Source organism: Poromitra crassiceps, assembly GCF_964638095.1.
Source record: "Poromitra crassiceps genome assembly, chromosome: 1".
In the NCBI taxonomy this organism is placed as follows: Eukaryota; Metazoa; Chordata; class Actinopteri; order Beryciformes; family Melamphaidae; genus Poromitra; species Poromitra crassiceps.
The window spans coordinates 7,133,000-7,154,290 of record NC_139623.1 but is presented as its reverse complement, the minus strand read 5'-3'; the positions used below and the strand labels follow the sequence as shown (position 1 = coordinate 7,154,290).

The 21,291-nt window shown below is 49.0% G+C and overlaps 1 protein-coding gene across 2 annotated transcripts in view; it reads right to left on the bottom strand.

The window, feature by feature from the left end:
• st14 (ST14 transmembrane serine protease matriptase) overlaps positions 1-21,291 on the bottom strand; it is a 66,352-nt gene that overhangs the window by 19,673 nt on the left and 25,388 nt on the right. For both annotated transcript variants that reach the window (XM_083640122.1, XM_083640123.1), the window contains exons 6-16: positions 20,197-20,232; positions 17,024-17,252; positions 15,175-15,314; positions 14,898-15,001; positions 11,459-11,568; positions 9,126-9,256; positions 6,826-6,930; positions 6,171-6,278; positions 3,928-4,041; positions 2,131-2,250; positions 11-191 (exon numbers count right to left, since the gene is read on the bottom strand). In XM_083640122.1, coding sequence (XP_083496248.1) covers positions 11-191; positions 2,131-2,250; positions 3,928-4,041; positions 6,171-6,278; positions 6,826-6,930; positions 9,126-9,256; positions 11,459-11,568; positions 14,898-15,001; positions 15,175-15,314; positions 17,024-17,252; positions 20,197-20,232 — 1,378 coding nt within the window. The remainder of the gene's footprint in view (positions 1-10; positions 192-2,130; positions 2,251-3,927; positions 4,042-6,170; positions 6,279-6,825; positions 6,931-9,125; positions 9,257-11,458; positions 11,569-14,897; positions 15,002-15,174; positions 15,315-17,023; positions 17,253-20,196; positions 20,233-21,291) is intronic.

Here is a 21,291-nt window from a genome sequence, read left to right as displayed (position 1 = left end):
TGTAACTCACTGAGGGTCACTGGTCTGGAAGCAGTGGGCAGCAGAAAGGAGCCACTTTTCGGAGAGGATGGAGGCACCACACGCATGCCCGCGGGTCCGGAAGTGAAGGCTCACCTGCCAGGGCCACTCCCCCAGCTCTGCGTTCTCCCCGCCCACAATGCGGTTCAGCTTATAGGGCCTGATGCCACAGTCTGTAGAGACACGGATGGGATCAGAGAGGAAGGAGGTTGCATGGTGTTGGTGAGTGAGAGAGAGAGAGAGAGAGAGAGAGAGGAAGGAGGTTGCATGGTGTTGGTGAGAGAGAGAGAGAGAGAGAGAGAGAGAGAGAGAGGAAGGAGGTTGCATGGTGTTGGTGAGAGAGAGAGAGAGAGAGGAAGGAGGTTGCATGGTGTTGGTGAGAGAGAGAGAGAGAGAGAGAGAGGAAGGAGGTTGCATGGTGTTGGTGAGAGAGAGAGAGAGAGGAAGGAGGTTGCATGGTGTTGGTGAGAGAGAGAGAGAGAGAGAGAGAGAGAGAGGAAGGAGGTTGCATGGTGTTGGTGAGAGAGAGAGAGAGAGAGAGAGAGAGAGGAAGGAGGTTGCATGGTGTTGGTGAGAGAGAGAGAGAGAGAGAGAGGAAGGAGGTTGCATGGTGTTGGTGAGAGAGAGAGAGAGAGAGAGAGAGAGAGAGGAAGGAGGTTGCATGGTGTTGGTGAGAGAGAGAGAGAGAGAGGAAGGAGGTTGCATGGTGTTGGTGAGCGAGAGAGAGGAAGGAGGTTGCATGGTGTTGGTGAGAGAGCGAGAGAGAGGAAGGAGGTTGCATGGTGTTGGTGAGAGAGAGAGAGAGAGAGGAAGGAGGTTGCATGGTGTTGGTGAGAGAGAGAGAGAGAGAGAGAGAGAGAGAGAGAGAGAGAGAGAGAGAGGAAGGAGGTTTCATGGTGTTGGTGAGAGAGAGAGAGGAAGGAGGTTGCATGGTGTTGGTGAGAGAGAGAGAGGAAGGAGGTTGCATGGTGTTGGTGAGAGAGAGAGAGGAAGCAGGTTGCATGGTGTTGGTGAGAGAGAGAGAGAGAGGGGAAGGAGGTTGCATGGTGTTGGTGAGAGAGAGAGAGAGAGAGAGAGAGAGGAAGGAGGTTGCATGGTGTTGGTGAGTGAGAGAGAGAGAGGAAGGAGGTTGCATGGTGTTGGTGAGTGAGAGAGAGAGAGAGGAAGGAGGTTGCATGGTGTTGGTGAGAGAGAGAGAGGAAGGAGGTTGCATGGTGTTGGTGAGAGAGAGAGAGAGAGAGAGAGAGAGAGAGGAAGGAGGTTGCATGGTGTTGGTGAGTGAGAGAGAGGAAGGAGGTTGCATGGTGTTGGTGAGTGAGAGAGAGAGAGAGAGAGAGAGATGAAGGAGGTTGCATGGTGTTGGTGAGAGAGAGAGAGAGAGAGAGACGAAGGAGGTTGCATGGTGTTGGTGAGAGAGAGAGAGAGAGAGAGGAAGGAGGTTGCATGGTGTTGGTGAGTGAGAGAGAGAGAGAGAGAGAGAGAGAGGAAGGAGGTTGCATGGTGTTGGTGAGTGAGAGAGAGAGAGAGAGAGAGAGAGAGAGAGAGGAAGGAGGTTGCATGGTGTTGGTGAGTGAGAGAGAGAGAGAGAGAGAGAGAGAGGAAGGAGGTTGCATGGTGTTGGTGAGTGAGAGAGAGAGACAGCAGATGAGACCGGCATTAATGATCAGAGGGAAAAACCGAAGGCGAGGAGGAAGTCGACGTGAAGCTGTCATGATGCCGGCCTTGGCTGTGAACTACACGGCTCTTTGGAATTCTAATAAGGCACGCAGGCATATTATCTGATCAAAAACAACAGTCAGAGCCCGAGGCTTGAATGGAGGGGAAAACAAAAACTTCAGAGATGTCAAGAGCTGCTTTCAAACACGAATCAAATAAATAAAACTGTCAAGGCCTGGGGCTCTTTTCTAGCAGACAGCCCAACGCGCAGCTCAACCCCGCTCTTCGCTAAACTATTTTGAATGGCACTGAGGCGATTAGCTGTAGTTCATGCTGTAGTTCACATTTTGTATCAAATCACATTACTTACAATGCTAAGAGGAAGTCGTCTGGAGATGATAGTGAAAAGACTTTAAATTCGTAAAGTGGGGGAAGAGATGATAAAAGATTTCTTACCACAGTTGGCCTCATCGGAGCCATCGCTGCAGTCTTTGTTGCGGTCACACTCTGCGTTCACCTTATTGACACAGTCACTGTTCTTGCACTTGAAGCTATAGATGGAGCAGATACCCGGAGCTAAGAGGGGTAGAGACATGTCCCACAATCAAAACACATATTTGAATGAAACCGTTAGAGCTTTGCTAGGTTTAACCAGGAAGAACACCATGCAATCAGTGAGGCTTCAAAGTGAGGCTTGAATGCACAATGCATAGTGATTGAGAAGCAGATTACATTGATTGGGGGTATTGATTGGGGTTGAGGTCTAGTATCCCTCTTTATTCACAGAAGTGAAAATCAAAGGGAAATGCAAGAGTGCCCTCTGTGCGTGCGTGGGTGTGTGCGTGCGTGCGTGTATGAAACATAATTTTCATGCAACTTGAAATGTACACAAAGCAATTAAAAAATAATCAAGTCTCATGCAACACTTGTTTCACTAAAACAGCTAGATTGGTCATGTTTCATCTGTCATATTGTTTTTCCTTTTCTCTCTCTTGCTACAGTAGATTACTGTATCAAGTGGGGAGTGTGATTCATTCATTGTAACTTGCATTATTGTATCTTATATATATATTATATATATTTGTATGGTTTTCTAGCTGGACATAATATCAATTCGGACGTGTTGTATCAGGTTTTATAGAGAGCCGCAGGAATGAGTCCGGAAAACATGGATGCTAACACTCCCGGTTCTTCACTGTTTCTACCTATGGGATTTTTGAATGGGTTTTTGGCGCGATGCTTCAAATAAGGTCTGTGGTTAACGCAAGCTTATTCAAATGCGAACCAGTGTTCAGCAGGATCATCTTCACAGATGAGGATGAGGAGTTTTTAAGCTTTTACGTGCCGTTAAAAGGGCGGCTAGCTAGCAAACGGCTAAATGAGACTACACTGTTGAGTCGACGGGGATATTATACGTCAATAATGTAATCACTTCAAAGGACGAACACGGAAATTCTATTTCCCTCACCTGGTTCAGCCCCGGGGTAATCAGTGCACAGCAGCGCACACATCAACAACACTCCAGGTTGAATTGGCTGTGGTGACGTGACGTGGAAGCCTATGCGACACTGTGTGTAGTTCTGGATTAGCTTAGCACGAGCTCTTTACTTCTAGGGCTCGCATTTACGCTTCAAAACTCATGAAAGTGGTCCGCATGTGTGACGATTATCTCGCTGAACACAGGTTCGCGTTTGATTAAGCTTGCGTTGCCCACAGACCTTATTTGAAGCATCGCGCCAAAAACCCATTCAAAAATCCCATAGGCAGAAACAGTGAAGAACCCGGAAGTCTGGGACTTCCGCGTTCCGACTACAAAACTACGTCATCCCTGCAGTACTCTATTCTGCCACTGGCTGGCTACTTTATTTCAGTATGGGTGACCTGGAGAAAAGGAAGAGAGCCATCAGTGCATGACCCTATATCAGGGTTTCGATTGGCTGTTGCATGAAACTAGTTTAACAAAGTTGAGTTTTGCAACTGTTGCAGCTGAGTTTCAGACAAGTTTCAAGTGCGTCGCAGACGGCTTTAGACCATGCAAATCATTTGCAACACAGTTTCACCCCAGTTTCACCCGACTAAAGTTGCGTGAAAGTTTCACCCTGTAAAGCCAGCCTAACTGTTCTTGACTCTGCTGTGGATTCGAATTGCATCGTTTAATGGTTCATGTTAAATGCTTAATATCGCGGGAGCTGGTGTGGATTTTGAAATGTGTGAATGGGTGGAAACAAAGTGTTCTATGCCGGGGCCACTCACAGACTTTACAAGAGGCCTCGTCACTCCCGTCACCACAGTCCTTCTTAGTGTCACACACCACGTCCTGAGGCACACAGGTCCCGTCCCCACAGCGCCACTCGTTCTCATCACAGCCTGCAGCAAAGCACGGGAGAAAGAGGAAGGAGGAAACCATGATCAAAATAAAGGAGAGAAATGGTGATGAGAGCTACAAGCCAAGCTTCAGAAGGATCAGTGTGTCCTTCTCTCCCCTATAGACCCTTCTCACGGGGGCCATTTTGTGTCGAGAAGCCAGGGTAAACACAGGTGCAAGCAAAACACTAATGAGGGTTTCCAAATTCCAATCATGGAAGTTGGAAACCCTCATTAGTGTTTTGCTTGCACCTGTGTTTACCCTGGCTTCTCGACACAAAATGGCCCCCGTGAGAAGGGTCTATTGTACTTGGCCAATCTCCCCCCCCCCTCTCCTGGTCATTGCTCCACCCCCTCTGCCGATTTGAGGAGAGTTGTAGACTAGCACATGCTTCCTCCGATACATGTGCAGTCCCCACCCGCTTCTTGTCACCCGATAGCGAGGGGTTTCACCGGCAGGACGTCGTAGCACGTGGGAGGATCACACTTAGTGTCCTCTAGAGAGAGAGTGGTGTCAGCGGAGGAACCAAAATGCGTGACTCAGTAGCCAATGAACAGCCAGGAAGGGGTCTCGCGCTACTTTTGCATGCTAAAATAAAGCTGATAATGTACAATTTGATTCTAAAAAAAAAAAAAAAACGTACAACACAAACTGTCCATTGTGCTGCAACTCGACAGTGCTGCTTAATCCAGGACCTTACTTCCTGGAACTCTTGAGAGTAAAAAACTGGTCCATTGGAGTGAATGGAGATGTCGCGACTCTTCTATATACACGGCTCTGGATCACACTATTCCCCCAGTTCCCCTCCCCTCGAACAGACCGACCAGAGGAGGCACCAGTGCAATGACCGGAACACGTGCCCTAATCCGGCTTCCCACCTGCACCCACCCTGTGTGGCTCGAACCTGTGACCCTCATGTTGGTAGGTAGGTAGGGAATGTACTGCTACACTACCCGGACGCCCAGAAGGGCCAAACAGACATTACGGTCTTCTTCACACAGCCACAAATCAAATGGTCCAAATAGTATTGCCAAGCCTCCTGGATTGTCGAGGAGACACTCCGGTAGGCTAATAGCCTCTCAGGATGGAAAAAATAATTCCCAGAGATTTTCCTATATGATTATAAGAATGCGTTTTGTTAGACCTACATTGGAAAGAGGGAGGGATCGGGAGAGAGAGAAAGTTATTTATTTATGTATGTATGTATGTATGTATGTATTTATTTAGGCTTTTTCTACCGGGAATTTGGAGTTACAACATAAAATACCTTCTAGCAACTTCTAGCCTACGGACATTTCGAGGAAGAAATGCAATGAGTCTGATTGAACCAGACAGTCCTATCACAAAGAAGGCTGGCTCTGATTACACGACTTGTTTTCATTTGGAGACCAGAGGTGATCGAGTTCAAACTGCTGATGTGATGATGCAAAATTCCCCAAAGTTTATCCATGCAAACGCTAGTTTCACAAGTCGCCAAAACAGGATCTGAATGAAGATGTTCTTTTTAAACGATAAAAATGCTCGTTCTTCAGGCCATTACAGCGCCGGCACAGTGCAGGCCATTACAGTGCCTGCTGGTTTATCCAAAAATGCGCACTGTTTCCTGCAGTTGTGTCGGATCACGTTCTCACCACAAACGAACCGCACCAGAGTTTGTTTAAAGCGGACCGAGACCACCCTTTCTTGGCGATCTCGGTCCACTTGTTTTGTCCCGCATCCGAGTGTGATTGCTGTGTTCGCACTCCCCCAAACGAACCGCACCAAGGGGGGAAATGCTCTCTGTTTCGGAACAACTGCTCCAAACAAGATAGGTGTGAATACACCCTAGATCTTCTCTCTCCATCCTGCTTACATGATTAGGAGTCTAGATCTTCTCTCTCCATCCTGCTTACATGATTAGTAGTCTAGATCTTCTCTCTCCATCCTGCTTACATGATTAGGAGTCGAGACAGACGTCGAGCAAATTGGGCAAGGCTTCAAACAAGCTTCATTACTGATGACTGCACACAGCCCAGGAGTCAGTGACCAGAGCATTAGCGCTGATGTGCCTTTAATGTTAGCACAATTAGCATAGCATTAGATAGGGCTTGTATCCCCTGGAGACCGCTTTAGGAGAGACAGAAATACTCACTGCACTGTTTCTCGTCGCTCTCGTCCCCACAGTCGTTGACGCGATCACACACCCAGTACTTGGGCTTGCACATGCCGTTGTCACATGCAAACTGGTCCTTCTCACACTCTGGGGGGAACAGAGGAATAGCATGTTTAGAAGAGAAAAAAAATAGTTTAGGGAAAAACAAATATTAGAGATCTGAAGAGGAGCTCTGGGTCAATGGATGGGTTTCACCAGGACAAAAGAAATACTAGGGCAGGGTTCCCACATGTTAACACCCAACACCACATCTTGAAATTTCATGGATAAAATTTCAAAACTTTTCCATGACTACTGTGTAATCAGTGACAGAAAATAAATTCACCGTTATTTTACATTACATGAAAGGTTACCACGGAAGATTACTGTAACAATTCATTGCATTACACACAACACAATACCATTGACTTTTCCAAAACATTCAAGGATTTGAGTAATTCCACGGCTTTTCCAGGCCTGGAAAACGAGATTTTGAAACTCCATGAGGTTTCCAGGTTTTCCATGAACTTGGGAACCCTGCTCAGGGAGGCTATAGGTTGGAGCCTGGGGCTGATGGCTGGACAGGAGGAGAAGAAAGAAGAAGAAGAAGAAGAAGAAGGAGAGGACAGTGAGGTCAGGGTCAGGGGGGACTTACTGCACTTCATTTCATCGCTCATATCACCACAGTCGTTCCAGCCGTCACAGTGCAGGTCTTTGGCGATGCAGATCCCAGAGGCACAGGCGAACTTGTTGGGGCAAGCTGCTCATAAAAAGACAAATAGGGGAAAGGGGCAAAGACAGAGATGGAAGGGGAAGGGGACAAACACGGGGGGAGACAGAGATGGAAGGGGAAGGGGACAAACACGGGGGGAGACAGAGATGGAAGGGGAAGGGGACAAACACGGGGGGAGACAGAGATGGAAGGGGAAGGGGACAAACACGGGGGGGAGACAGAGATGGAAGGGGAAGGGGACAAACACGGGGGGAGACAGAGATGGAAGGGGAAGGGGACAAACACGGGGGGGAGACAGAGATGGAAGGGGAAGGGGAAAAACACGGGGGGAGACAGAGATGGAAGGGGAAGGGGACAAACACGGGGGGGAGACAGAGATGGAAGGGGAAGGGGACAAACACGGGGGGAGACAGAGATGGAAGGGGACAAACACGGGGGGAGACAGAGATGGAAGGGGAAGGGGACAAACACGGGGGGAGACAGAGATGGCGAGTGAATGAGCGGGAGTGACAGCGTATATTGAGCAGATCCGTCACGTGGCCATTTGCTTGTCCCTGTTGATCAGAGCAATTATAAAACCATTGAGGTCAAACTGGGAGACAACAGAGGGTGTCTCCTGACTGACAGAGGCAAATAAAATGGAGGCAATAAACAAGCTCTCTGGTGATTAGTCCAGCTCTGACGTGTCATGGCCATAGTCTCTAAGCATCTATCAACATGGCCGATGGGCCCTATCTTCGTACAGGCGATCTCCCCTATTAGCGCTTGCGCACCTGTTTGCACGTGCCTTAACGCAGGCAAGATAACAGTCCGCCTTGCGCTAGTGTCCAGGTGGTATGCCGAGTTTTGCACCCCCGCCCAGCAGCAAAAAAAAAGCATCCCCACCTCACGGGAGCATAATTGTAATGATTTATACAGAAACATAACTGTTTAAAAATGATATAATTGTTTGGGTAGACGTGACCTCCCTGTTTTTAAGTTAAAACAGCCCAAAAATCTCGTGAGGATGCCATACTCGCGGGGGAGCATAATTTATCACAACAACGGGCACAAGCACAGATTAGAGGCGTGCCAAATCATTTATGCACGGCGCAAACGGGATTTGGGCGGTGTTAACCATCAGAATTATTCACAGGTGTGGCCTGGCAATGGCTGGGCATTACATCAATCAAACCAGATTCCCGTCTTGCAGTCCCTGTAATACAGTTTGCGTGAGGCATGCTGTAATTCTCCCCATGCGTAATTTTGATAGGTGTAGGCCTACTGACTGTATATATTATCCCTATCTCATAACGACACCATCACATCATATACCTGTTAAAAACATCTGAGTTTTGATGCAATTCAGGTTATTTTGTTGACTGGGGTGGGACAATAGAAACGTGTTTGCAGCGGGTAAACGGCGGAGACAAAAGAAAAGATTGGAGGATTTACAGTGGACTCAAATAAAACTCGACTCGTGCCGAGGCTTGTGCCAGATCGGCTGTGATGCCAACGACCCTCCGGGTTATAGCAGGTGAAGGTGAATAGCCTATTGCAAGTAGGCTACAATGTACAAGTTTTCTCAATTAATTTACCATAACCCCTCCTTGCGATGTGATAAAAGTTTCTCAGTGAATTATAGTTGATTGCCTCGCCAAATAATCTGCTGGTTATCCAATTTTAGCAGCAGAATTTGATGTCCTGGCGTGGAACGGCCGTGCGTAATGACGTTTCTGCGCTGCGCAGCGCGGGATTATGGTGGTCAAGCGCAGCGAGTGTTTTAGCGCCCAAGAGGTGGTTTTCAAAGCTCTTAGCGCAAAGTAATTGTGCGCTGCTGACGATAGGATAATGCCATCTATCCCCACATTTTAGTGCTGAAACGCCTGCTTTTGGCGTGTGGCACGCCTATGCCCAGTACAATTATAAAAGGCATGCGCTTGTGCCCGCCCCCAATTTGCATTGCGCACGGCGTTAAACGAGCGCAAACGCTAAATTACCGCTTTCGGGAAGATAGGGCCCATAGTCTCTAAGCATCTATCAACATGGCCACAGTCTCTAAGCATCTATCAACATGGGAACAGCTCTATTTGACTGTCAGTCTGCCGCCGTCTTTAGTCTCTCAGACTAAACAGCTATTCTGCCTCTCCCGCGCCCTAATGGCAGCCTAAGAGTGTCCCTGTCACATGGTCACAGTTCACCCAGCTCACCCATCATGTGTGCTAAATAGTGGCACAACTCACGGTTGGCGGGATCGTAGGCACTGTACTCGGCCCTGAAGCCTTTGTCGGTGAAGGACTCGTCAGAGTGGAATTTCACCTCCAGGACATTAGACTTGCTGACCAGGGCCAAAGAGGACAACTCCCCACAGCGCCTGCAGGGGAACAAGACGCAGGTTTAATGCACAGTCTCAGAAACATACAGACAAACACACATCACACACACAAATATCTGCAATCTCCAAACCATAGATGCTGCAATTAATTGTTTAAAAGAGAGGTCACGGAGTCAAGTACAGTATTGGTGACCTTCCATCATAGCCAAACTGCAATCAATCTTCTTTAACAATATGACTTTTCTTTCAACAAATTTAAAGTTCTAAACTAGAACGACCGCAACGCGGACTTATGCCTCCGCCATTAGTTCATTCTGGAGACCAAATCGCCATTTGAGGCAAATTGGAAGAGATTCCGTCAAGGCGCTCCTGTGATGTTGCATTACAGAGCTTGGAAATTGGGTGTGTGAGAGGTCACAGTGACCTTGAACTTTGACCACCAAAATGTAATCAGTTCATCCTTGAGTCCAAGTCGATGTTTGAGACAAGTTTGATTAAATTCCGTCAAGGCATTCCTGAGATATCGCGTTAACAAGCTTGAAAATGCCGTTCGAGAGCTCACCTTGACCTTTGACCTTTGACCACCAAAATCTAATCAGATCATCCTTGAGTCTAAGGCGATGTTTGAGGCAAATTTGATGAAATTCCATCAAGGCATTCGTGAGATATCGCATTAACAAGCTGGAAAATGGCGTTTGAGAGGTCACAGTGACCTTGACCTTTGACCTTTGACCACCAAAATCTAATCAGTTCATCCTTGAGTCCAAGTCGATGTTTGAGACAAGTTTGATTAAATTCCGTCAAGGCATTCCTGAGATATCGCGTTAACAAGCTTGAAAATGGCATTCGAGAGGTCACAGTGACCTTGACCTTTGACCACCCTAATCTAATCAGTTCATCCTTGAGTCCAAGTCGATGTTTGAGACAAGTTTGATTAAATTCCATCAAGGCATTCCTGAGATATCGCGTTAACAAGCTTGAAAATGGCGTTCGAGAGGTCACAGTGACCTTGACCTTTGACCTTTGACCACCAAAATCTAATCAGATCATCCTTGAGTCTAAGTCGATGTTTGAGGCAAATTTGATGAAATTCCGTCAAGGCGTTCCTCAGATATCGCGTTAACAAACATCGTACGTACGTACGGACGGACAACCCGGATCCATAATGCCTCCGGCCTGGCTATCGCGGGCGGAGGCATAAAAACAATTAGGACAAGAAAAGGTTGTGATGATATGAACAGCAGTTTAATTCACAATTGCTTAGATTGGTTGTAATCTAAGCATAGTATGCAACAAAGGGAAACATTGTCACTCAATGTCACTTAACACGTTGAGTGCCAAGGACGAGATATCTCGTCTTACATAATCCAACCGTTGAGTGCCAAAGACGAGATATCTCGTCTTACATAAACATTTTTTTTTTTGACGGTGGGACATCAATCAACCCCTTTTACGTCTTCTATACCACTATTGGAGGAAGAGAATGTGTATAATCTATTTTACCGACCACTAAGTGGCGACAGTTCTCTCCAGACAGAGAGAAAGCCACAGCCACGGGTCCGCTGGAGAAAGCCATTCTAATTTTCAAGGAAATAGCTGGGCGAAAACTCTTTCGATTTCACACACACACACACACACACACACACACACACACACACACGCGCGCGCGCGCGCACACACACACACTCGAGTACCTTTGCGCATAAATAAAACCAGAATCGCAAAAGCTTCTTCAAAGCTCTCAGCCGACACCTCAAGAAACGAACGAGCCAGTTTTACAGTCCAGACTGCCCGAGAGCGGCCGCGGAGCCTCCTCCCTCCGCAGCACAGACGGAGGGAGGAGTTTGGAGACACACACACACACACACACACACACACACACACACACACACACACAATACAGTATACAGACTTGCCCAAGGGCACCCATAATCACAGGCACGTGAGGTGGTTCTAAAAATCCATTTATCTCTAAACTCTCTGAAAATCTCTGAAACCATGCTGTACTCAACGGCTAATATCTACATAACTACTAACTCTGCAAACTAACTCTTTTAGACAGAGAAAGCACACATTCTATTAGTTCTTTTTAGATGATTGGTGTTCACGAAGTCTTAACAGAAAAGAATCCTCGGCTCTTGTAAAATGAGCCAGAATCCTCAAAAAAAAACCTGGCACAACTTACCTACAGCATTGAAAAAACGGCTGGCACTCAATGTGTTAATTGTGTCAAAGGCTTACTTGGTGCCCTCCACCTCCACATAGTCTTTGTGACACACACGGACGTCCACCCCAGGCTCCTTCATACGGAACATGGTGAACTTCACCCGCACCTTCTTCCCAGCAGGAACCTACAGCACAGAGGAGCTGATGGGTTTAGCATCACCGTATTTAACATGCATGTCACTCCTCCACCCACCTACCCACACACACACACAAACATACGTGGACACACAAAACGCATGCACACTGAAACACAAGCAGCAGGCACGCACGCACACACACACACACACACGCGCGCGCGCGCGCGCGCGCACGCACACACACACACACAACACACCGGTAAACAAAACCAACACAGGAAACACTGCAGCCCAGCTATAGCTGCGGCAGCAACGGCAGTCTGACAGATGAAGATAGAAGAGGTACTGAACAGCTTGGCTTCTATCGTGCTGCCTCAGCACTCCTCTCATGGCAGGCTAAGGATGGTAAAGGAGGAGGAGGTGGGTGGGGGGCTCTCCTCTCATGGCAGGCTAAGGATGGTAAAGGAGGAGGAGGTGGGTGGGGGGGGGGCTCTCCTCTCATGGCAGGCTAAGGATGGTAAAGGAGGAGGAGGTGGGTGGGGGGGGCTCTCCTCTCATGGCAGGCTAAGGATGGTAAAGGAGGAGGAGGTGGGTGGGGGGGGCTCTCCTCTCATGGCAGGCTAAGGATGGTAAAGGAGGAGGTGGGTGGGGGGGGGGCTCTCCTCTCATGGCAGGCTAAGGATGGTAAAGGAGGAGGAGGTGGGTGGGGGGGCTCTCCTCTCATGGCAGGCTAAGGATGGTAAAGGAGGAGGAGGTGGGTGGGGGGGGGGGCTCTCCTCTCATGGCAGGCTAAGGATGGTAAAGGAGGAGGAGGTGGGTGGGGGGGGGCTCTCCTCTCATGACAGGCTAAGGATGGTAAAGGAGGAGGAGGTGGGTGGGGGGGGCTCTCCTCTCATGGCAGGCTAAGGATGGTAAAGGAGGAGGAGGTGGGTGGGGGGGGCTCTCCTCTCATGGCAGGCTAAGGATGGTAAAGGAGGAGGAGGTGGGTGGGGGGGGCTCTCCTCTCATGGCAGGCTAAGGATGGTAAAGGAGGAGGAGGTGGGTGGGGGGGGCTCTCCTCTCATGGCAGGCTAAGGATGGTAAAGGAGGAGGTGGTGGGTGGGCTCTCCTCTCATGGCAGGCTAAGGATGGTAAAGGAGGAGGAGGTGGGTGGGGGGGGCTCTCCTCTCATGGCAGGCTAAGGATGGTAAAGGAGGAGGAGGTGGGTGGGGGGGGCTCTCCTCTCATGGCAGGCTAAGGATGGTAAAGGAGGAGGAGGTGGGTGGGGGGGGGGCTCTCCTCTCATGGCAGGCTAAGGATGGTAAAGGAGGAGGAGGTGGGTGGGGGGGCTCTCCTCTCATGGCAGGCTAAGGATGGTAAAGGAGGAGGAGGTGGGTGGGGGGGGGGCTCTCCTCTCATGGCAGGCTAAGGATGGTAAAGGAGGAGGAGGTGGGTGGGGGGGGGGCTCTCCTCTCATGGCAGGCTAAGGATGGTAAAGGAGGAGGAGGTGGGTGGGGGGGGGGGGCTCTCCTCTCATGGCAGGCTAAGGATGGTAAAGGAGGAGGTGGTGGGTGGGGGGGGCTCTCCTCTCATGGCAGGCTAAGGATGGTAAAGGAGGTTGAGGTGGGTGGGGGGGGGGCTCTCCTCTCATGGCAGGCTAAGGATGGTAAAGGAGGAGGTGGTGGGTGGGCTCTCCTCTCATGGCAGGCTAAGGATGGTAAAGGAGGAGGAGGTGGGGGGGGGGGGCTCTCCTCTCATGGCAGGCTAAGGATGGTAAAGGAGGAGGAGGTGGGGGGGGGGGCTCTCCTCTCATGGCAGGCTAAGGATGGTAAAGGAGGATGATGTGGGTGGGGGGGGGGCTCTCCTCTCATGGCAGGCTAAGGATGGTAAAGGAGGAGGTGGTGGGTGGGCTCTCCTCTCATGGCAGGCTAAGGATGGTAAAGGAGGAGGAGGTGGGGGGCTCTCCTCTCATGGCAGGCTAAGGATGGTAAAGGAGGAGGAGGTGGGTGGGGGGGCTCTCCTCTCATGGCAGGCTAAGGATGGTAAAGGAGGAGGAGGTGGGTGGGGGGGGCTCTCCTCTCATGACAGGCTAAGGATGGTAAAGGAGGAGGAGGTGGGTGGGGGGGGGGGCTCTCCTCTCATGGCAGGCTAAGGATGGTAAAGGAGGAGGAGGTGGGTGGGGGGGGGCTCTCCTCTCATGGCAGGCTAAGGATGGTAAAGGAGGAGGAGGTGGGTGGGGGGGCTCTCCTCTCATAGCAGGCTAAGGATGGTAAAGGAGGATGAGGTGGGTGGGGGGGGGCTCTCCTCTCATGGCAGGCTAAGGATGGTAAAGGAGGAGGAGGTGGGTGGGGGGGGCTCTCCTCTCATGGCAGGCTAAGGATGGTAAAGGAGGAGGTGGGTGGGGGGGGCTCTCCTCTCATGGCAGGCTAAGGATGGTAAAGGAGGAGGTGGGTGGGGGGGGCTCTCCTCTCATGGCAGGCTAAGGATGGTAAAGGAGGAGGTGGGTGGGGGGGGCTCTCCTCTCATGACAGGCTAAGGATGGTAAAGGAGGAGGAGGTGGGTGGGGGGGCTCTCCTCTCATGGCAGGCTAAGGATGGTAAAGGAGGAGGTGGGTGGGGGGGGCTCTCCTCTCATGACAGGCTAAGGATGGTAAAGGAGGAGGTGGGTGGGGGGGGCTTTCCTCTCATGACAGGCTAAGGATGGTAAGCAGGAGGAGGTGGGGGGGGGGGGGGTTTCCTCTCATGGCAGGCTAAGGATGGTAAAGGAGGAGGAGGTGGGTGGGGGGGGGGGTTTCCTCTCATGACAGGCTAAGGATGGTAAAGGAGGAGGAGGTGGGTGGGGGGGGGCTCTCCTCTCATGGCAGGCTAAGGATGGTAAAGGAGGAGGAGGTGGGTGGGGGGGGGCTTTCCTCTCATGGCAGGCTAAGGATGGTAAAGGAGGAGGAGGTGGGTGGGGGGGGGGCTTTCCTCTCATGGCAGGCTAAGGATGGTAAAGGAGGAGGAGGTGGGTGGGGGGGGCTTTCCTCTCATGGCAGGCTAAGGATGGTAAAGGAGGAGGAGGTGGGTGGGGGGGGGGCTTTCCTCTCATGGCAGGTTAAGGATGGTAAAGGAGGAGGAGGTGGGTGGGGGGGGGGCTTTCCTCTCATGGCAGGCTAAGGATGGTAAAGGAGGAGGAGGTGGGTGGGGGGGGGGGCTTTCCTCTCATGGCAGGCTAAGGATGGTAAAGGAGGAGGAGGTGGGTGGGGGGGGGGCTTTCCTCTCATGGCAGGCTAAGGATGGTAAAGGAGGAGGAGGTGGGTGGGGGGGCTCTCCTCTCATGGCAGGCTAAGGATGGTAAAGGAGGAGGAGGTGGCTCTGAGGTAGAGGAGGGGCACCAGGAAGAGCAGCAGCGGTGCAAACCTTGATGGTCCACTTGCAGTCCAGAGCGGGGGGGTAGAAGCTGGGATGATGCGGGGAAGTGAACACACCGCTGGCGTTAGTGAGGACGCCTCCACAAGTTTGAGCTGAAACAAAAGACACTTAATACATCCCAGTACTATACAGCACATTTGATCATTCATAACGGCATTTGGCATAAATACAGTACAGCCATAAATGTCTCTGTGATTTGCTGTGGTGCAGGATGCAGTTGGCACATGAATGATGGAGGGAATGCGGGGAATGTCGACTCGGTTACCTGTAGATATGGGGATGACTTTATACTCAGCCCTGAAGCCCGGCCTCTGGAGGGCGCTGTCTGTGATCAGGTTGATCAGCATGATGTTGCTGGACGACACCACCTCCAGAGGGTTGGTGGGAGGCCGCTGACCACACTTTCTGTCAGAGGAGCATTAATGGTCATGTCAAAGATAGAGCGATGCAACAGAAAGACGTTTTTTCATGGAACTGTGTGTGTGTGTGTGTGTGTGTGTGTGTGTGTGTGTGTGTGTGTGTGTGTGTGTGTGTGTCCACTTGTGTGATAGCAAATAACACTGTGAAGCCTAAGATGAAAGTCTGCTGCAACTACTGAATGGAATTTTACACTTCCAATAAAACACTAAAGCATGTGAAACACAGAGGGAGCTCAGACACAGCTGTAATTATTCTTAGTCATGAAGCACTGAAACATCAATGCAGCAAACACGTTTAAAAAGCTTAAAGAAAAAAGAAATAATGAGAAAAGAAATCAATAGACAAACAGAGATAGAGAGAAATAAAGAGAGATGTGCCAGTACCACTGACAGAAAGTGCTTGGATGGTGTTTCAAACATGAGGTACATGAGCAAAAAGTCCCACAGCACTGCTGGTGGCAGAGCCATGGAGGTGTGAATGACGCTACAGCAGTGATACTCAACTTGCGGCACGGGGGCCAGATGTGGCCCGCGATAGGGTGCAGAGTGGCCCCCCCGACCATTTTCTAATAAATGAATTAGAATCAAATTCACAATAAAAACGTGAAATCAAGTTTGACTGGGCTCCAGCTAAATTGTCAAATACCGCCGTCTGCTCGCTACCCAGGCACTTATGTATGTACTTAACCTAACTAACTTAACTATCCGGTGTGCACAACATTGTCAGACTAAACTCTGGCTGACACCCCAAAAACCTACAATCCGCTACAGAAAAATGTATAATGTTTGTTTATTAACTGGCCCCTCGCCTTCTATCATTTCACGAAAGTGGCCCCTGCACAAAGCAAGTTGAGTATCCCTGCACTACAGCATTCCATTCACCTGCAGTGGAATAATGTCATTATAGAGTATTATATTATGGCTCTCATAAACCCTATGTCACCTTGGATAAAGCTGATCGCTCAATAGCCTTATAAAGATTTTATGCATCGCCTGGTAACGCACATTTGTTTGGCAAAGGTTTCTGAGCTTGAAATTGCCTGCAGCTACAACTGATGTTGCATTCAGAAGGCTGTACTTTGAGAATCAAACCCCCCCATAGACAAAGCACAATTACACACAGTGGTGTAGCAGCAGCTTGGCACCCTTCATAGATTTGAAAACAGAGGTCCTTTTGAGCCAACTCAATCTCACTGAGGTCTCCGAAGTTAACAATAAAACGGGACAAACGGCGCTAAAGGCACCAGCGAAAAAAGCTGTAATCACAAATGCAGTGAAAGGAATGAAGTGGAACATGTTTTCCACCCACATCAAAAGAGCTTTTTCTCCTAAATCCCTCTGCAACATTTCAGTCAAATACAAAGTGATTCTTAGTGGCTGTCCTCTGGGAATCATGTAGGACCATATCTCCCCCCTCTCTGATCATCAACGCTAAGTCAATGAGACATGTTGGTTGAGCCCGATCAAACAAACCCAGAGAGCAAGGTTTAAGGCACAAATAAAAGAATGTGATTTGCATGACGGGCGGAGGGAGAGATGAGCTTGCCTTTGCTGGTTGTCTTTTAAATAAAATTCCTCTGGTGTCTATTATTCCTATCAAATAATATTATAGTAAAACTTGAATTAACCAAAATTGTATTTAATTTTGTTTTTCGAAAACCCTTTTGGCCATCCCCAGGCAGCTCTGTGTCTTACTCTGTGATGGCCTGTGACTCATCGGGACTCAGGGAGTCGTAGATGAAGACAAAGTCGTTGCTGCAGTCGTCCTCGACGTGGAAGTTAGAGAACCTGACAGAGATGGCGTTGTTCTCCGCCGCTCGGATTTGCCACTGGCAGCGGGACCCGGCGGGATACTTGACGGGGTACCCTGGGGACTGGAACGTCTTCAAGGTTTTTTCAGCCTCCAGGCGGAAGAAACACTCCTCTGGGGATAACAATGCCGGTCAGATTATATGCAAGGACATGTACCGTACAGCACTGTAGATCATGTGGCACTCTGAGCAGCTGCCGCTTGTGATTTGCTACTGATAAAATCAAATCTGATCAACCATAACTGCTGTCAGAGATACTGACATCAAGAGTTGTATCTTTTCTATTTTCCCTCTGTATCTTAATATCCTTTCACCTTTCAGCATGCAATTTAAGGAATGCAATATTATCTGTCAGTTGGAATAAAGTTGTAAACATGTAATCATCAGCTCGTCTGTAATTGAAGTTACGCTAGTATAGAGGTATGTATAAATAGGATATAGGATGCAGGGCAGGAATTATATCAGGTAAAAATGCCCGTGCCGTGGATGCCCTGGAGAGTGGCCGTAATGCCCCTTGTAGCCACATGGCCAGTTTGGCATGCCCTGTTTTCAACTGTGCCTTTAACTCATTGAGTGCCAGCCACTTTTGGAGAACGGACGCTCCCAGTGCCAGAGTTTCAGAGCGTTTTCAGTGATTTATCGAGGCCCACAGAATATTGTGTGATATTACTATGTAAACACTGAACACGCACAAAGAACGATGAGACTCTCTTCTATCATCTGCAAAAAAAAGTTTATTGATCCCATTTTCCGTTCTTTAGTTATGAGCCGGAGAAGATAGCTTGATTTAACCAAAAACAGCCATTTTTTTCTAGAAGCTGAGATAATGAGCCTTTTGTGAAATTAAACATTTCAAGCACATCACTGACTCTGAAGCTAATATTTTCTAATGTAGTCACACCTCAAAAATAATTTCCTTCAATAAAACAGTGAAGGCCAGGGAATTTTGTTTGGCAGAATAATATTTTTTAGCTGCAACCAGCAGCGCTGGCCCCTGCGTGCGCTGCTGGTTGCAGCTTCTTGCTGGTCTTGATTTGCTGCTGGTGGGCATCGGATATTCTGGCTTGCGTTTGCCAATCCTGTCCTGCTGTCTGGGTCTGTCTGGGTCAGTGTTGTGTGCTGCTCTGCGTGCCCCCCCCCCCCCCCCCCCCCCCCCCCCCCCCCCCGCCTCAACTGCAAACCCCTCCTCCATGGGAGTGTCTCTGGTGGCTTTCTGCTGCGTTTGCTGTGCACAGTGAAGGGTGCGCGACATCCAGCTTTTTTACAGCGTTCCGCGTGTGTTTGTCACCGGCTCCCATGCTTCCAGTTGAGAATAATAACAACTCCACGGCTGATCATGTGATGGGCTGTCGCAACGGACACGGAGGGGCTCAATTGTGGCAGCAGATTGGCTGCTGCAGGCACAGCTAACGTTATGCTTCATGCATATCGATGCATACGGATGCGATGCGATTTCCGTTTCCCCAACGACTTCTTCTTTGTTTTTTCCTCGCCTTTCTGTAATCTGGAGAGCACTGTCGCCACCTAAGGGTTCTGTAAAATAGGTTACACACATTCAATAGCTCCCATATTGTAAGAGGCGATGTAAGAGGCTTAGATCCACGTCCCACCGTCAAAAAACGCAATTGACGACTTTAGTCGTCTTTGGCACTCAACGTTACTAAAGCAATTGACGACTAAAGTCGTCATTGGCACTCAATGAGTTAAAAGAAAGTTGTGGATTGACTTTGCCATCTTACATAGTAACTTAAGTGCTGTATCACACTGCACAACTTCATTTCTATGTTAGGAGATTTATTTTAGTTTGGGTCAAATCCAAAAGTCCAAAATCCCGGTCACTCAGATCCGACACCCTCAACCTGCTTGTTGTCCCCCGCACCAAGCTGGCAACAATGGGTGACCGAGCCTTCTCCACTCTGGGGCCACGCCTGTGGAACCAGCTCCCAGGAACTGTTCGGGCCTCTGAATCCCTCGCTGTTTTTAAAACTAAAACGCTCTGCTTTTTACTAGCTCTGAGCTTTTAGCCGTTTTTAGCTTGTTTTTATTTTGTCTTTTAGCTACTGTAAAGCACCTTGAGATTTGTTTTACATTTTAAAGTGTGCTATATAAATTAAAGCCATTATTATTATTATTATTTATTATTATAAAATGACATGAAAAAGGAATTTAATAACCATTGGTTTTGGCTCTGGTGCCCTACATTTTGGCCGTGATGCCCCAATAAATTTGTCTTTATCAAAAGGCCAAAGTGGCCTTGCCCTAAAAATGACTTAATTCCAAGCCTGTGGTGGGTGGATGGTAGGGCTGTGCAATAAAATCGATACGGCAATATATCGCGATACGTTTTTCCGCAATACTGTATCGATATTTCAGAAAGATATCGTGATATATCGCCATGTCGATTTCTTTGCACAGCCGTGTTCACTGACACAATAAGAATACTTTTTATTTCAGTGCGTTCAGTAAGACACACAACACTCGATAGTTTTGACTCAATTTGTCCACTAAGTTATCAATATAAAGTGATGTACATATTATTACACTACCTGAGTGGTGCACAGCGTGTTGTATTTTTAGCTCTATTTTTTTTCAGTAAATTATGTAGAGTATTGCAATATATCACAATATGTATTGTATCGCAATGTATCGTGATACAATCGTATCGCGACCCATGTATCGTGATACGTATCGTATCGTGAGGTCCTTGCCAATACCCAGCCCTAGTTGGATGGATGGATGTATGGATGGATACTATAGCTGGCAAACATATTCCTACTCTTAAAATAATAACTGTCTAATAAAGGTCTTCACATCTGATGTAATGTAGTGTAATCATCCCAGGGACATAAATCACCCCGGCAGAGTCAAGAGACTCAGAAGAGTAGGGCGTGCAGGGCGTCTAGTCCTGGGCTGCTACAGGACTCTCAATCTCTGACTAGAGCACACGTAGAGTACAGGGCAGGCCAGCCATTCATTACAGACTGGCAGGAGGGTGAGCATCTACCAGGCTGGAAAATCACAGCTGCCACTGATTGAAATGGGACACGCTGTACTCACTGGCTCTGGGGTTCCTGGCCATCCGAGGGTCTGTGACTAGAGACAGAGAGAGAGAGAGAGAGAGAGAGAGAGAGACACACAGAGAGAGAGAGAGAGAGAGAGAGAGAGAGAGACACACATAGAGAGAGAGAGAGAGGGAGAGAGAGAGAGAGGGAAACGGGAGGCAAGGTAAGAAGGTGTCACCAAACTAGGGAGGCTGATAGAATTTGATGCATGGGCCTAAAATATTTGGGTTGTACTTTTTCTGTTCCATTTCCCTGCTGTTAAGGGAACTGGTGGTGGTGTCTAGCTCTTTCTACTCCATCTAACCTTGCCCTATAGCAGCAACCCATACATCTCTGTCTAACTATCTGGGACAGCAACATCAAATCATAGCCACAGAAATCATTTTAAAAGATGCCCAAAACCACTGTGAGTCACAGGGCCAGCTCTTGGCCGGGGGCCAGGCTGTGGACAGATGCAATGTGAATGCTGAGAAGACAGAAGTAAGAAAAATGGCTGCCTTGAGCCAGGCCAGGGCCCAGCTAATAGCATTAGAGGATCCAAATAGCATAAAATGTGCAGTCTCAGATGCAGCACAAGCAGAGAGGTCTGGCTTATTGTCATCATCTTATCAGCACATCTCAGACCAAGCTCCTCAAATACAAATAGAAGGCCTACAGAATAGCAATGCAGATAGGAGATGACAATGACCTTTTTCAGATCTCTATTCATAATGCTCCATGGCTCTTGACCCCCATAACGCTAAATACTATAATCTGCAGGCAGTTCTAGCAAAAAGCCAATTGTCTCCCTCTATCTGCCCCTTGGTCTGATCCCCCAGCAGGTGCTGGTGGTAGCCTCCCAGCAGGTGCTGGTGGTAGCCTCCCAGCAGGTGCTGGTGGTAGCCTCCCAGCAGGTGCTGGTGGTAGCCTCCCAGCAGGTCCTGGTGGTAGCCTCCCAACAGGTGCTGGTGGTAGCCTCCCAGCAGGTCCTGGTGGTAGCCTCCCAGCAGGTCCTGGTGGTAGCCTCCCAGCAGGTCCTGGTGGTAGCCTCCCAGCAGGTGCTGGTGGTAGCCTCCCAGCAGGTGCTGGTGGTAGCCTCCCAGCAGGTCCT